General features: G+C 44.0%; 1 protein-coding gene across 1 annotated transcript in view; it reads left to right on the top strand.

Annotated features, from left to right (window-relative positions):
- Positions 1-301: 301 nt before the first annotated feature.
- The window catches only part of TUB (TUB bipartite transcription factor), a 65,603-nt gene continuing 50,094 nt past the window's right edge, over positions 302-15,810 (top strand). The window contains 3 exon segments of the mRNA XM_046685405.1: positions 302-343; positions 346-458; positions 1,002-1,049. Coding sequence (XP_046541361.1) covers positions 302-343; positions 346-458; positions 1,002-1,049 — 203 coding nt within the window.

The raw sequence follows: 15,810 nt of genomic DNA, 5'->3' as shown, positions 1-15,810 counted from the left end.
TGCCATGGAAATGAGTAGTTGGTTTTCCCTGAATGGCATGGCTGCTGAGGCCTTGGGGATTCAGTCTGTCCTGAAGGGTTTCGGAGGGAGACTGTGACTGGGAGAGAGGGTTTCCATGTCCTAATAATTCAGTGATGCTTGTTAGTCCGACTGTTGCCACGGTGATGGAGGAAGACACCCAGGTGGCTTGTGCTAGCTTCAGTACTGAGCCGATGAGACAAAGACTTGCAACAGGCTCCAGGTTTTTGTGTGCAGCCTGGAACAGGACCAGCCCCCAAACTCACGCCGTCCTCTGGCTGCCATGGGGGCCAGGACCCCTCTGCCTTCTTTTGGGGTTTGCACCCTTTTGCCGAGACAGGGATTTTGTTCCCAGGAGACACTCCCCGGCCCATGGGATCTCAGCATTCAAAGCAACACAGGAAACCTGGGCCCCTGAAACGAGGCCACCGAAGAGATCGGTAAGCACTCAGCACCCCCTCCCTCTTTGGACCATGGACCCCCTCCCTGCGTCCACTGCACCCACTCCCCCTCATTGACTTCACCCCTTTGCAGTTCCAAGGCCTCCCCTTCCCCATCACCACATGGAGTCCAACCTCCCATCCCTCCCAAAGCCTCTAGACAGGTGAACAGGGAGCCCTCGCTCCTCCCCTGCCTGGGATCTCCGGGGAGTCCTCTGCCTCAGGAGTGAGGCCTCTGCCCTTGGCACTTCCGCACTCCTGCCCTCTGGCTCTTCTGGTGGGCTCTTCCTTTCAGCCTCTCCCCCACCCCCACAGCTCTGGTCATTACTGCCTCATTCTGGGCTGCCTGCCTGCTCTCCCAGATTCCACAGAGGGAGCGCCCGACAGAAGTCCCTCCACCCTGGTCTCACTTAACTCCCATCTGAAGGGGCTGAGAGCGACGGCCTGAGGAGGCCTTGAATGCCCACGGTCTGGCCAGGCAAGGGGCAGCGATGGCGGGGTGAGGCAACAAGGCTTGGAGTCACCCCTGCTTTTCCTCCTCAGGAGAACAACCAGGAGGAAGTACTGGAAGGAAGGAAGGGAGATCGCTCGGTGAGCCGGCAGGGGCGGAGGGAGTGCTGACTGGGAGAGGGCCATCCACAGGGGACTGTACAGGGAGGTGGGGGGCAGGACGTGGGTGGCTCAGTGGTCATGGTCCCCATATGTGCTGGGCCGTGTGTGTGTGAAATGGGGTCCAAGGGAGGGTGTGACCCCTAAGCAAAGTCTGCGCTCACTGTGGCTGTTGTGGCCTTGGTTTTTTCTTCCGGGACCCTCCTGTGACCCTTTTGCCCCAACTCCAGCCAGGCGGTGCTGATGAGGGGGCCCAGAGTTCTGGACTCCGCTCCCCAGGCTGTCCTGGGACTCTCAGCCAGGCCTTCCCAGGACCACTGCGGGAATTCCTTCCCATTGTCCCCACCCAGAGCAGCATACTTCCTGCCCCAAGCGGGCATCCCCAGGCCTGTCTTCTACAGTCAGGAGATGGGTCTTTCCCAGGACTCCTGACCAGGACCTCATTTGTGCTTTACTGATGACAGGGTCCCCAGGATGTAATTTTTTGCCCAGAGTATGGGCAGAAATACCTGCCCTGTGAAGGAAGGGCTCAGCCCTGTGTACAGATGAGGCAAGGTGATGGGATCCCCTCCCCAGCTGCAGCTTGGCTGCTAAGGGCCTCCAGCACCTGAGGACTCTGCCTACCCTTCCAGGGACCAGGCCAGAGAAATAGGGGGGCATCTGGGACTCTGGTTTGCCCCATCATGGATGTTGGTCCTGGGTTTCTGATAGGGTGTGTGATAATAGTGTCCTAAAAGGGAAGCTCTGTGGAGATCCACGGGTCTCAGGTACGGCCCCGGGGCAGGGGCCCCCTATGTTCTCCCTTTCTACACACAGCCTCAAACCAGGTTAATTTTCAGCCTAAGGAAAATCTCATGAAGAGAAAGATGGGAGACGGAGGTGGGAGGAATGGTGTTATCACTTGAGCCAACTTCAGAGGCTCTTGGGAAGGAGGAGGGGGTGCAAGTGGTGAACCCCAGGGGATGCCTCTGCTGCATGACTCTAATGAGGCTTGAAGACTGCAGCTCACTTGTCTTCTACAGCTGGTGCATTTTGAGTGATGTAAGCTGATGAGAGGCTCCTTCCTGCACCCAGCGCCCATACACTGTCAAGGCTGGGAGAGTCTTTGAGATCCCACATCCAACCCCTTGTTTAACAGGCAAAACTGAGGCCTCAGGGCAAGGTCACACTGCAAGTTCGTGGCAGAGTCAGGACTAGAACCCCAGGCCCCCTGCTCAAGGCTCTCTCTCTGCACTGCAGGCCAGGGAGCCAGCCTCACTGTATGGGAGTCAAGAGGCTTACTGGGAGTGAGTGGTCCTTTGCTTATGACCTTGCCTCATGTGAACAGAGGCCCTGAGCGTACTGTAGACCATGTACCGACAGCTGATGGCTGGCTGGCAGGGACTCCTGGCCATAGTGGGTTTCTGGGATGCCTCATTTCTGGGATTTGGTGCCTCTCTACTTTATCCAGGGCCCCCAACACCACTCTGGCTCTTCCAGGTTGAAAGGCTTTGCCAGTATGTCTTAAAAACTGCATAATTCAGGGTGGTGTCAACAAGTGTGATGTTTCACCCATAGTGGCCAGTCCTGTATGGGCACATAAGGCTGTAGGTAGATGGATAAGGGAGGTGAGGAGCCAGGCAGTTGAGCGCTGAGTCATAGAAACATATCTCCACAGGTTGGGAATAGTCACAATTAATGGCAAAGATGGATGGTCCAGCCATGTAGAGATACGGTCAGAGCAAAAGAACCTTGTCTCAGTGTTTTTATCCTAGGTTCTACCATCATATAGGAGCTTCTACGTCCATGAGGACAGTTCCTCCATATGCTGGCCTCTGAGTTTCTTGTTGTCTTCAACTCATTGAATGGCACCTCCACTTCAGCTGCTCATTACTGTAATCTTGTCATCATTTGAAACTGTTCTGCCTCTGAAATCTTAATCTCTGTGTACCTCCTACGCATTCTGTCTCCCTTGCCTCCACTATATCTGTTCTTAGAGACCCTCAGGCTCCTGCTTCCTAGTTTTTCTCCTCGCCCTGAATCAACTCCTGAATCAAATCTATCCAATCTGGACCCTGTGGCTTGTTACTTCAACTGCTCGCCATTCACCACCTGGCCCCTTAGTCTGCTACTCCATCTCTAGAACATGGTAACTGCCTGCTTTCTCTAGTCCTGGCTTGTAGTGCTGGGGGGTGGGGGGTGGGGGTGGGAATCCCTTCATTAATTGACACTAGTCCAATAGCTTCAACTGAGCCTCCAGCAGCAGCCAGCAGTCCTGCTGCCTAGGGCTACTCCCGTTCCCCTACAGCTATTTCAAAGCTTTCACATAACCCTCTACGTTTCTACACCACATCTTCCCCAGTCATCTGCAGCAGCCACCCTGAGGTCTCTCTTCACAAAAAGAAAACTGGTCTGGAGGGAATTTCTTTAACCTCTGCCCTGGATCCAAACTTACCTGCATCCATTCCCATCCATGCCTCCGGCCCTCATCATGGCAGAGAGTGTCCCTCTTACGGTTAACCTCTCCACCAGAGATCTGGGAATCCTCCCCGCTGTTGGCGCCACTCTCCTGGCTCCTTTCATTGTAACTCAGTTAAGAAACAAAACAAAAACACCTTGACTTTACAACCTCCTCTCTCTCCTGCCCTTCTCAGCCAAGCATATTGAAATCAAAGTCACTGTTTATTATCCCCACTTCCTTACCTCCTGCTGAGTCCTCAAGCCACTAGAACCTGGCTCCTGTCCCCACTTCACCACCTACGCTTCTCATGCCTGTCTTCAGAGATTCTTACTGTAAATCCTGTGGAAGCCTTTCCGTTCCTAGTTTACCTCTTATCAGCATTTGACGCAAACTGAGCGGGCTGCCTTCTGAAGCACACTTTCCTTGCTTTCCATGACCTCACAGTCTCCTTCTTTTCTGCCTACCATTCTGATTATTATTTCTCTGTTTTCTTCATGAGATTTTCTTCTCCTGTTCACCACAGAAACGCTGATGCGGCCCAGGATTCTGTCCTGGTCTCTTTTCGCCCTTACGCTTGTTTCTGGCGATCTCATCAGTTACCATAGCTTCAGCTTCCGTCTCTAAGCTGATGACTAGAGTTGCTCCCTTCACCTTTCTCCTTAGTTTCATTTTTTCTTTTCAGTTCTATCAGTTTTTGCTTCATGTGCATTGAAGCTCTGTTCTCAGGTGCATAAACGTTTAAAATTGTTGTGTACTGTCAAGAACTTAACCCTTCATCAATATGAAATATCTTTCTTTCTCTCTGGTAATATTCTTGTTCTGAAGTCCAATGGGTGTGATATTAACATAATCACTCCAGCTTTGTGGTGATCAGTGTTTGCATCGCGTATTTTTTTCCATCCTTTTCCTTTTAACCTCTCTGACTTTATATTTAAAGTGGGTTTCCTTTTAGAAAGCATATAATTGTGTCATTTTTATCCAATCTGACAAATTTCGCTTTTTAATTGGAGTGTTTAGACTATTTACATTTAATGTTATTATCGGTATGGTTGAGTTAAATCTACCATCTTGCCATTAGTATTCTGTTTTTCCCGCTTGTTCTTTGTTCCTTTTTTCTTTTTTTCTTGCTTTTTTTGAGATTGGATGTTTTTTATAATTCTATCTCCATTCTTAGCTTATTAATTGTAACTCTTTTTTGGTTTATGTTTTTGGGCTTTTTCTTAGTAGTTGCTCTAAGGTTACAATACACATCTTCAACTTACCATAGCCTACCTTAAAACAATATTTTACCACTTTATGAATATCATAAGAAGCTTACAACAGTATACTTCCATTCTCCCATCTTGTCTCTTGAGCTGTCGTCATGCATTTTGCTTTTACCTGTGATGTAAACCCAACAATACGTTATTTTTCTTTCTTTAAATCGTTATCTTTTCTTAAAAAAAAAAACACCTTTATTGGGATATAATTCATATACCATACAGTTCAGCTATTTATAGTGTACAAATCAATGGGTTTTAAGTTGTGCAACCATCACTGCAGTCAATTTTAGAACGTTTTCATAACCTTCCCCCCAAAAAGACCCATGCCCATTAGCGGGGACTCTCCTTTCCTCTACCCACCCACAGCCCTAGGCAACTGTTAATTTACTTTTTATCTCTATAGATTCACCTGTTGTGGAATTTCATATAAATGGAATCACATAATATGTGGTCTTTTGTGACTGGCTCTTTAGCATAATATTTTCAAGGTTCATCTGTGTTGTAGCATGTCTCAGTATTTCATTTCTTTTCATTGCCAAATAATATTCCATTGTATAGATATACCACATTTTCTTTATCCAATCATCAGATGATGGACATTTGGGTTGTTTCCACTTTTTAGCTATTATAAATGATGCTGATGTGAACATTTGAGGACATGTATTATTTCTCTTGGGTGTATATCTAGGAGTAGAACTTCTTGGAAACTCTGGGTTCAACATTTTGAGGACTGCCAGACTGTTTTCCAAAATGACTGCACCATTTCACATTCCTACCAGCAATGTATGAGGGTTCCAATTTTTTTACATCCTTGCCAATAAATATTTTATCTGTGGTTTTGATTATAGCCATCCTAGTGAATGTGAAGTGGTATCTCATGGTGTTGACTTATATTTCACTGATAACTAATAATGACTAATGATGTGCCTATAGGCCATTTCTATATCTTCTTTGGAAAAATATCTTTTCAAATTCTTTGCCCGTTTTTTAAATGGGTTATTTGTCTTTTTATCATTGAGTTATGAGCATTCTTTACATATTCTAGATACAAGTCCTTTCTCAGATAATGATGTGCAAATATTTTACCCCTGTAAAATACCCTTTGCAACATAAAGGTTTTAAATATTGATGAAGTTTAATTTATCTATCTTTTCTTTTGTTGCTTGTGCTTTTGGTGTCATATCTAAGAAATCGTTGCTTAATCCAAGGTCGCAAAGATTTATGCCTATGTTTTCTTCTAAGAGTTTTATAGTTTTAGCTCTTACATTCAGGTCTTTGATTCATTTTGAGTTAATTTTTGTATATAGCTTGAGGCAGGGGGCACCAAGTCATTTTCATTTTGGTATTCAGTTGTCCCAGCACCATTTGCTGAAAAACTATTCTTTCCCCCATTAAATGGTCTTGGTGTCCTTGCCAAAAATCAGTTGAGGTAAACGTGAGTATTTCTGGACTCTGAATTCTACTGCATTGATTTATGTGTCTTACCAATACCACACTGTCTTGATTACTGCAGCTTTGTCCTAAGTTTTCGAAGTCAGGAAGTGTGAGGTGTGCTCTCCAAATTTGTTCTTTCTCAAGATGTTTTTGGCTATACTGAGTCCCTTGAATTTCCATATGAATTTTAGGGTCAGCTTGTCAATTTCTGCAAAGAAACCACCTGGTATTCTGATGGGGATTGCGTTGACTGTGTAGATCAATTTGGGGAGTATTGCCGTCTTAACAATATTTAATCTTCTGATCCATACACACAGGATGTCTTTTTATTTATTTAAATCTTCTTTACTTTCTTTCAAAGAAGTTTGTGGTTTCCAATGTACAGTCTTACACTTGTTTTTTTAAAATTCATTCCTAGGTATTTTATTCTTTTTGATACTCTTCTAAGTTGAGTTGTTTTCTCAACTGCATTTTAGGATTGTTCACAGCAAGTGTCTAGAAATATATCTAATTTTGTATATTGATCTTGTATCCTGCAAGCTTACTGAACTTGTTTATTAGTTCGAATAGTTTTTTAGTGGATACTTTAGATTTTCTTTATACAAAATCATGTCATCTATGAATAGAGATAGTGTTACTTCTTCCTTTCTAATCTGGATGCCTTTTATTTCATTTTCTTACCTAATCATCTTGGCTAGAACCTCCAGTGCAACATTGAATAGATTTGTCAAGAGCGAGCATCGTTCTTTTGATCTTAGGGGGAATGCTTTGACTTTCACTTTTAAGCATGATCTTAGTTTTGGATTTTTCATAGATGTCCCTTGTCAGGTGGAGAAAATCCCCTTCTATTCCTAGTTTGTTGAATGATTTTATCATCAAGTGACGTTGAATTCTTTCAAATGCTTTTTCTGCATCTATTGACATGATTATGTGGTTTTTGTCATTCATCCTATTGCTATTGTGTGTTGTATTAATTGATTTTTGGATAAACCAACACTGCATCCTTCAGATAAATTCTACTTGGTCAAGATGTGTCATCTTTTTCATTTCTTGCTGGATTCAGTTTGCCAGTTAGTTTTTTTTTTTTAATGAGGAAAAAATATTTCATACGTACCTACACATTTACTATTTCCAATGCTCGTATGTGTATTCAAATTATCCTCTAGTCTCATTTTCCTTTTCCCTGAAGGGCTTATTTTAACGTTTCTTGCAGTGCTGATCTGCTGGTAGTGAAATCTCTTAGATTTTATTTGTATGAAACAGTCTTTATTTTGCTTTCATTTTTGAAAGATACTTTGGCCAGAAATAGAATTAAAGTTGATAGTTTTTTGTTTCAGTGCTGTAAAGATGCTGCTCCACTGTCTCTGAGTTTGCCGTGTTTCCGATGAGAAGTGCACTGGGATTCTTTTCTCTGTTCCTGTTCGTAGTCTCTCCTCCTTTCTCCTTTTCTGGGTGCTTTTAAGATTTCCTCTTTATCACTGGTTTTCAAGTTGATTATGAGGTATCTTGCTGTAGTTTTCTTCATATTTCTTCTGCTTGAGGTGTTTTGAGGTTGTTAGGCTTATAGTTTTCATCAAATTTGAAAAAATTGGGGGTATTATTTGTTCAAATATTTTTTCCTGCCTCCCCCCTTCCTTTTGTTTCCTGGAATGCCAATTACTATTTGATATTTTCTACTGTCCATTGATACTTTGGGTTTTCTTTTTTCAGTAATTTTTCTCTCTAAGTTTTATTTTGGAATATTTCTATTGCTATGTCTTTGAATTCATAATCTTTTCTTCCCCAAAGTCTAGTCCTATGCAGTGGATTTTTTATTTTAGGTGTTGTGTTTTTCGTCTCTAGAAGTTTGATTTGGGTCTTAATTATATCTTCCATGTCTCTCCTCTTCTTAATCATGTTTTCCTTTACCTTCCTTTCTATATGGAGTAATTTTATAATAGTTCTTTTCACATTCATCCGCTAATGCCATCATCTTTGTCATTTCTATTGTGTTCCTAGTGATTGATTTTTTTCTTCTAGTTATGGGTCCTATTCTTCTGATTCTTTGCATGTCTGATAATTTTTGCTTAGAGGATGGATGCTGTGCAATTTTACACTGTTGGGTGCTGGACTTTGCTGTATTCCATTAAATAGTGTTGGGCTTTGATCTGACACAGTTAAGTTACTTAGAATTTGGGTCCTTTTGAGGCTTTCTTTTCATCGTTATTGGGGCAAGTCCCGAACAGCCTTCAGGCTCGGGTTGCTTGGGCCTCACTACTAAAGCAGGACCCTTCTGAGCACTCTGCCTGATGTCCTGTGTGTCAGGAGGTCTTTCTACTCTGACTGGTAGGAACACAAACTATTCCCAGCCTCCTATGAGTTTCCAGGATTATCCTGCCTACTCTTCTCTGGTAGTTCATCCCCCAGCCTCATGTAGTTTTCTCACAAGCGTGTGCAGGTCAGTACTTAGCCAGAGTACAACTGCGCATGCTCTCTCTCTTTCTCCCTCCCTCTCCCTGTGCGCCACCCTCCTCTCTGATATTTGCCATCAAATTTCAGCTCTTTAGGTCTCCCTGAATACAGAACTCTCTCTCCTCCCCTAAGTGAGACCACTAGGCTCTGTGTGGTGTTTCCCTCCATAGGCCAGGCCCTGCACACTCTCTCCAGGCAGTAGTTTGGGCAATCGTGGGGCTCACCTTGTTTACTTTCCTCCCTCAGGGATCACTGTTCTGCACTGCTTTATGTCCAGTGTCCAAAAACTTGTTTCATATATTTCACCTGGTTTTAAAATTTCAAGACAGAAAGGTGGTCCCTGTTACTCCCTTGTGGCTGAAAGCAGAAGTCTCTCCTTAGTTTTAGGCTCACAAATTTAACTGCACACCCTACATCCCCACTGGATATCACATGGACTCCTCAAACTCGATGGGTCGAAACCAACATCTTCCCCACTCCCCAACCTTTCCCTTCTCTTACTTCCACTATCTCATGGGGGCATCCCAGCCCCAAATCGTAGAGACCATCACAACCTCTTCTTCACCCATCCATGGTAGCTAACTTAAATCCTGTCAGTTTCATATTCTTGGTTATTCTCAAATCTGTGCATCTCTTTGTGTCTCTCTGGCCACCGGATCGATTTAGACCCTCACCATTTTCCATCTAATTGACTATAGCAACCAGCAAACTGCTTCTTTGCTTCCAGCCTTGTCTCACTCTAATCCATTGGCCACACTAAAGCCAGAGTGCTTTTTCCAAAGCACAGATATGATCGTATCATCCCCCACTTAACGTTTTTCAGTGGCTTCTCTGAAGCTTTAGCATAAAGCCCAGTTCTTAGTGGAGACAGAAGGCTCTTTACTCTCTGGTTCCAGCTACGCTCTCCCGCATCCTCTCATCTCCTGCCTTTCCCCCGACAAGCCATGCCAGTCTCCCAGTCTCATGTGCTCTCTTTTATTTCATGTCTGCACCTGGGGTTCCTTCCATTTCTTCACCTGGTAAACTTCTCATCATCCCTCAGGACTTGGTAGCACCTCTTCCAGGAATCCTACTCAGATGTGCTCAGTCACACACAGTGCTAAACTCTATCATAAGTTTTGATCAACTTTACTGTAATCATGACTTATATCTGAATCTGCTCCTGGGCTGTGACTCTGAGGGTAAAGCCCTGTCTTGCTTGGCTCTCTACCCTTAGTCGAGGGCCTTGCACAGAGGAGGTGCTCATTATAAACGCACTGAATGAATGAAAGCTAGATGTGGAGGCATGGCTGGTGGAAACAAGGAGACCGGAGGCCAGCTGCCCTCCAGTGACCTGGATGTCCCCAGGGCTGTCAGGCCTAGAGCAGAAGGGCTCAGTGCTTGGCTTGAGGGTTCGTGCTATCTCGATGCTCTACTGCACATGGGCTGGGCTTACACGAGCCTTCCTGTGGCTGCGTTCATACTGCTTCAGAGGGAGCCCTGCTGTGTCACCTCGGCCTGCGTGGGCCTGCACCCCAGAGAGGGTCTTGGGGTGGCTGGACCTTAGGCTCCTCAGCAGAACCATCTCCTGCATGAGGGTTAGAAACTGTGTGACAAGGAGCCTGACGTGTCACAGGAAATTCTTATTCAAAAGAGATTTTAGAATAGGATGTATTGAAGGGTTCTGATGACTGGGACATGCCACCTGCAGTGTAACTCTGCTGGGAAAGGTCTCATTGGCTCGTCCATTTAAAAATTATTTATACATTTACTGTCATTCGATTACAGGCTCCATGAAGGCAGGGGCCATGTCTGCCTTTTTCATTGTTGTGCCCTCAGCCTACAGTGCGGGTATACAGTCAGCACTCAGTAAAGAATTGGTGAATGGACAATCATCACCAAAATTTACTGAGGACTCACAGTAGACCAGGCACAGTTCTAAGCCATTTACACACATTAACTCATGTAACAGTCACAGCTACCCTGTGAGGTAGGTACTGTTATCATTCTCAACCTGCAGATGAAGAAACTGGGACACAGAGAGGTTAAGTAAATTGCCTGGGGTCACATTGTCACATGAGTGGTGAGGCAAGCTTTCAAAGACTTGTACCCTTAACCTCTATTGAATGAATGAACGAATGAATGAATGAATGAATATTTTGATTTGTAGTGTCTACAAAAGGGGACCATAATAGATAAAGGTATTTTTCCTAAAACAATTATTAGAACTTCAGATTTTCCATAATTTGGACTATCCACACTCAATATCAATGAATCTTTCTCTCTCTCTCTATATATATATATGTGTATATATATAATGTTGTATACTTACATATAGTATATATCATTACTATCAGTGTTGTGATCTTACTGCGGGCCAGGCTTTGTATTAAGTGTTTTACATACATTGTCTTGTTTAATATTCATAATCCTGTGATATAGGTGTCAGCGTCCCTGTGAGTTCCTATGATGTAGCTAAGAGCTAAGGTTCAGATAGGTTAAGCCCAAGGTCGCAGAGCTTATTACAGAGCAGGATTTGCGCCCACGTCTATTTGACTCCACATCCGTGTGCTTAAGGGCTTTGCTCCCTCTCCCGTAGTCTGGCTGAAGCAAGGCCACCCTGGGCTTTCCAAGCTCTTGCTCTCCCAGGAAGCTCTCAAGTCCTAGAGCACGGTCCTCATTTCACAGCCCTCCCCGAGGGGACTGTCAGTGCCCCAGGCAGATTTTCCGGGCCCCTGTCCAGTAGGGAGAGCTGAAGCTTTGACAGTTCAGACACTGTGGTGCATAGTCCTAGTGCTTTAGAACTTGAGGGGCACCATATTGGAGCCCATCCTAGACAACTGAATCAGAATCTCTGGGAGTGGGGCCAAGAATCTGAATTTTTAAATAACTCTCCAGGTGACTCTAATGTCTAGACAATTTGGGAACCACTGGCCCAGGCTCAGAAAAGAGGACATGGACACTCCTCAAGAAAAGAAGTGGTGGCTTCCTGCCCAGGCCAACTTCACAACACTTCTAGAAGCATGTCGTGTGAACATATACTGTAAAATAACATTAAATATTTTTGAAAGACATATGTTCATTGTAGTAAATTTGGAATACATGAAACCACATAAGGAAGAAAATAAGATTACTTGTAATCCCAACACCCAGAAGTAGCTCGTGTTAACGTTTCAATTTATTTCTATTTTTTAACTTTCTTTTGAAATATATATAATATACCTAAAAATGCACACATTTTAAGTACACAGCTAATAGTGCATTTTCACAGCTGAACACAGCCATGTTAACAAAACCCAGACCAAGAAATAGAACGTTGCCAGCACCCGAGAAGCTCCCTTTGAGCCCCTTTCTGGTAACTGGCCCCTCCCGAAGCAGTTTTCTTGCTTCCTGATTCCTGACATCATAGGTTAATTCAGCCTGTGTTTGACATTTATGTAAATGGAATAATTCCTTATCTCCTCTTTGAATCTGGCTTATTTTGCTCAATATTATATTTGTGAGATTCATCTGTGTTAGGCATATAGTTATACAATTGTTAATTTATTGGCACTGTAAAGAATTTAATTGTGTAACTAGAACAGAATTTATATATCCGTTCCGCTGTTGATGGGCATTTGATTTGGGAAGTGTAAAGTATTTGTCAATCATGACTAGTGCTGTTGGGAACATTCCTGTACGTGTCTTCTGGTGCACGTGTGTGTGCATTTCTGTGGGGTACGTACCTAGAGTGAAATGGCTGAGTTTATGTTTGGCTTAAGTAAATCCTGCCAAAGTTTTCCAAATTGCTTCTACCAATACACTTTCACCAGCGGTGTATCAGTCCTGGTTGCTCCACAACCTCACCAAAACTTGGTCTACTCTGTCTTTCTATTTTAGCCATTCTGGTGAGTGTGTGGTGTGTGGTATTGTGGTTTTACTTTTCATTTCCCTGGTAAATAATGAAGTTGAGAATCTTTTCCTTCATACATTTAATGAAGTTGAGCATGTTTTCCTTCATACGTTTAATGAAGTTGAGTGTCTCTTCTTTCATACGTTTCTTTTTAATCTTTTACTTATGTGCCCACCCCTTGTAACTCCTTAGTTCATTTAAAAAAAGAAAGAAAGAAAGAAAAAGAAAATGAGTAAGGCCAAAAAGCTGTTACCATAAAGCAAAAAACTGCGGGTAAAGTACTACATTATTTTTCCCTTTGTTGAAGTCTGTCATCTTAAAAGTAAGTTCTTTCTATTTGTAAGATCTTAAAGAAAATATATGCTCTGCTGTTCTGTCTGTTAGCTCTTTCTTCCTATGCTTTTCTCAGCCATTGAATTTTCACTTGTTCCACCAACAGCATTTGTGTCTTTTGGGGGGATGCATTTGTATCAACTTTGCACTAATATTCTTCCAAGAAAGGTTGTTGTGACAAAGGAAAAGCTTCAACTGAGGGTGAGGAAGTAGGTGGCTAATGCCCAGCAATGTCACTGTTGCTGTTCCACTGGGAACAGCAGGACCTTTGCCGAGCAGACACGAGTTGTGAGCATTGCAGAGTAGATTCTAAAAGTGAGGTTGTTTTGCTTTGTTTTGTGTTGTGACTGCAGAAAATTGTTCGCTAATTGAAAAAAATGGGTTTAAATTCTTTTTAGGTGCTATTTTGGGGGAAAAAAATCTTCACAGGTGTTATCTGAAAAAATACACAGTATGAGTTTGTTCTCAAGTGGTGATTATATACGTTTGTGTGCGCATATATCCTTTCAACAAAGTTGTGTAGATTTTTTCATCTAAATTTTTCGTGTAACATATTTTCCCGTATCATTAAATATTATTAGACAAATGATGTTTTCATGGCTATATAATGGTTCTTTTATAGAGTTCTTGAAATTTATTTCACCATTCTCCTCTTTTGGTTAATTCAATAATTTCTAAATTCTCAATGATAAACACCTTTGCATATAAATCTCTGCGCTCACCTGATTACTTTCTTAGAATAGCTTCAGAGAAGTGTAATTAATGGCTCAAAAGAGGGCATATCTTTAAAGGGGGTTGATATGTTCCTATTATCACATTTCCTTCCAGAAAGACTACTAATCAGCACGCTCCCCAGCAATAAGACATGCCTCCCTCTTTGGGCGCTTGCCAGCCTGCGCTCGCTTCAGTTACAGCGTCTCTTGTCATCTAGAAGACTGTGGTTGTTAACCTAATAAAATCTGTGTGGCTTCTGGATTTAGGAACATGCCTAGAAAAGCACCCCTACTTTCTACACGCGATTAGAAAAATATTCGCTAACATTTTTACTTGTAGTCTTCTCTTTAAAGTAAATCTTTAATCCATCTGCTATTTGTTTCTGTGTATGATATGAAGTAGGGATATAACTTTTTTTCCCCCCAAATGGACAGCAAGTTGATCTCTAACCCATTTGCTAAATAGTCCCACATTTCTTCAGCGTTTTGCAAGGTTCTTTATCATGAACCAACCTCCTTTGTAGACATGGGTCTATTTCTGCATTGTGTTGGTCTGTCTGGTCATTCTCGAGCCAGGACCACTGTTTTGGTTATGTCAGACTCCTAGTAGAGTTTGATAGCTGGTGTGGCAAGTGCCTCTTTATCCTTTTACTTTCGCAAAATTTTCTTGGCTATCTTGGGAGATTGGCTTACTTTTCCAGGTGCATTTTGGAATAGATTTGTCCAGTTGAAAAAAAAATCCTACTGCACTTGTGATTAGAATGATGTCACATCTGTAAATTCATTTGACAAAATTATAGTACCATAAGGGAATGGAGAATGCATCTCCTTTTATCAAGGGTGTTTGTCTAGGTAAGATTTCTGGTTTGTTTTATTAGAGTTTTAGTTTATTTTCATGTATGTGAAACATGAGACATTTCCCGTGAAGTTTTCCTAGAAGTTATTTTTTCTATTGCTTTTGTGAATAGGATCTCTGTTAGTATCTTTTTTTTTTTAGGAAGATTAGCTCTGAGCTAACATCCGCTGCTAATCCTCCTCTTTTTGCTGAGGAAGATTGGCCCTGAGCTAACATCTGTGTGCATCTTCCTCTACTTTATATGTGGGACGCCTACCACAGAGTGGCTTGCTAAGCGGTGTGTAGATCCGCACCGGGGATCCGAACCACTGAACCCCAGGCCGCTGAAGCAGAGCGCGCAAACTCAACAACTGTGCTACCAGGCCAGCCCCTCTTGTTAGTATATTTTTAACTAGATGTTTCTGATACATAGGAAAATTATTTAGAGTTGGGTGTCAGAGCTGAAAGGGTCTGGGTGAATTGTCATCCTCACTGAGCCCTGGGGACTCTGAGGCCAGAGGGTTAGGGACCTGCCCCAGGCCACAAGGTGAGTCACAGCCAAGCCGAGTCTGGAGCACTAGGTACACAGCGTGTGTCCACTGGAAACCCCCTAAGCTAGACAGAGAGAAGGGCATGTTGTAACTCATCAGTCAGGAAGCCAACTGCTGTTGCCATGGAAACCTGAAGGCATCGTCTTCTGGGAGGACCAGGATGCAGAGTCCAGAAAGAACAGGCTGCACTAGGGTGGGGCCATTCTAGGGCAGCCTGTCTCTGGGCCTCGGTGCGTGCAGGTGCGCGTGTGTGTATGAGAGAGAGAGAGGCAGTGGAGGGAAGGGAAAGAGAGAGAGAGAGTACACTTACTAAAGAGGGAGGTGCCCACCTCACCATTGTCCTCTAAGGCCTGGTCCAATACTCTGGATTATTGCTGGGTGGTGCTGCAAGAAGGGGCAATGTGCCACTGAGATGGCTACCCTGTGTCCATCAGGGTCCAGTCTGAGGCTCCTCTTAGAGCGAGCTGGAAGTGCTCTAGGTAGAAATGCTGGCATCTGCCAGTCACGGGCCCTGGATCCCAGCTGGCATCTGCTGGAGACTGGCTCCTCCTCCCTCAGATTCTGGGGTGGCCCAAGAGGGAGGCCTTCACCCGGGCCACACAGACAGTGGAGTGATGGGAGCAGAGACAGACCCCTCACCTCAGGACTCACCTCTGCTGCTGATGGGCTGGGGGGCAAGGACAGTGCAGGAGAACAGGATGATGCTCAGGAAGCCTGGACAGGGCCTGACCTTCAGGTGGAGCTGAGGGTTGGGACAGCCAAGGACAGGGTGTGCCTCTGCCACAGTCTCAGCCTGGCCAGACACAGGAAGGAGACATCCCCTGGAGTCCTGAGAGCATTTGCAGAGGTTGCA

Source organism: Equus quagga, chromosome 14 (genome assembly GCF_021613505.1).
Source record: "Equus quagga isolate Etosha38 chromosome 14, UCLA_HA_Equagga_1.0, whole genome shotgun sequence".
NCBI classification, from domain to species: domain Eukaryota; kingdom Metazoa; phylum Chordata; class Mammalia; order Perissodactyla; family Equidae; genus Equus; species Equus quagga.
This window is presented reverse-complemented; position numbering and strand designations above follow the sequence as displayed.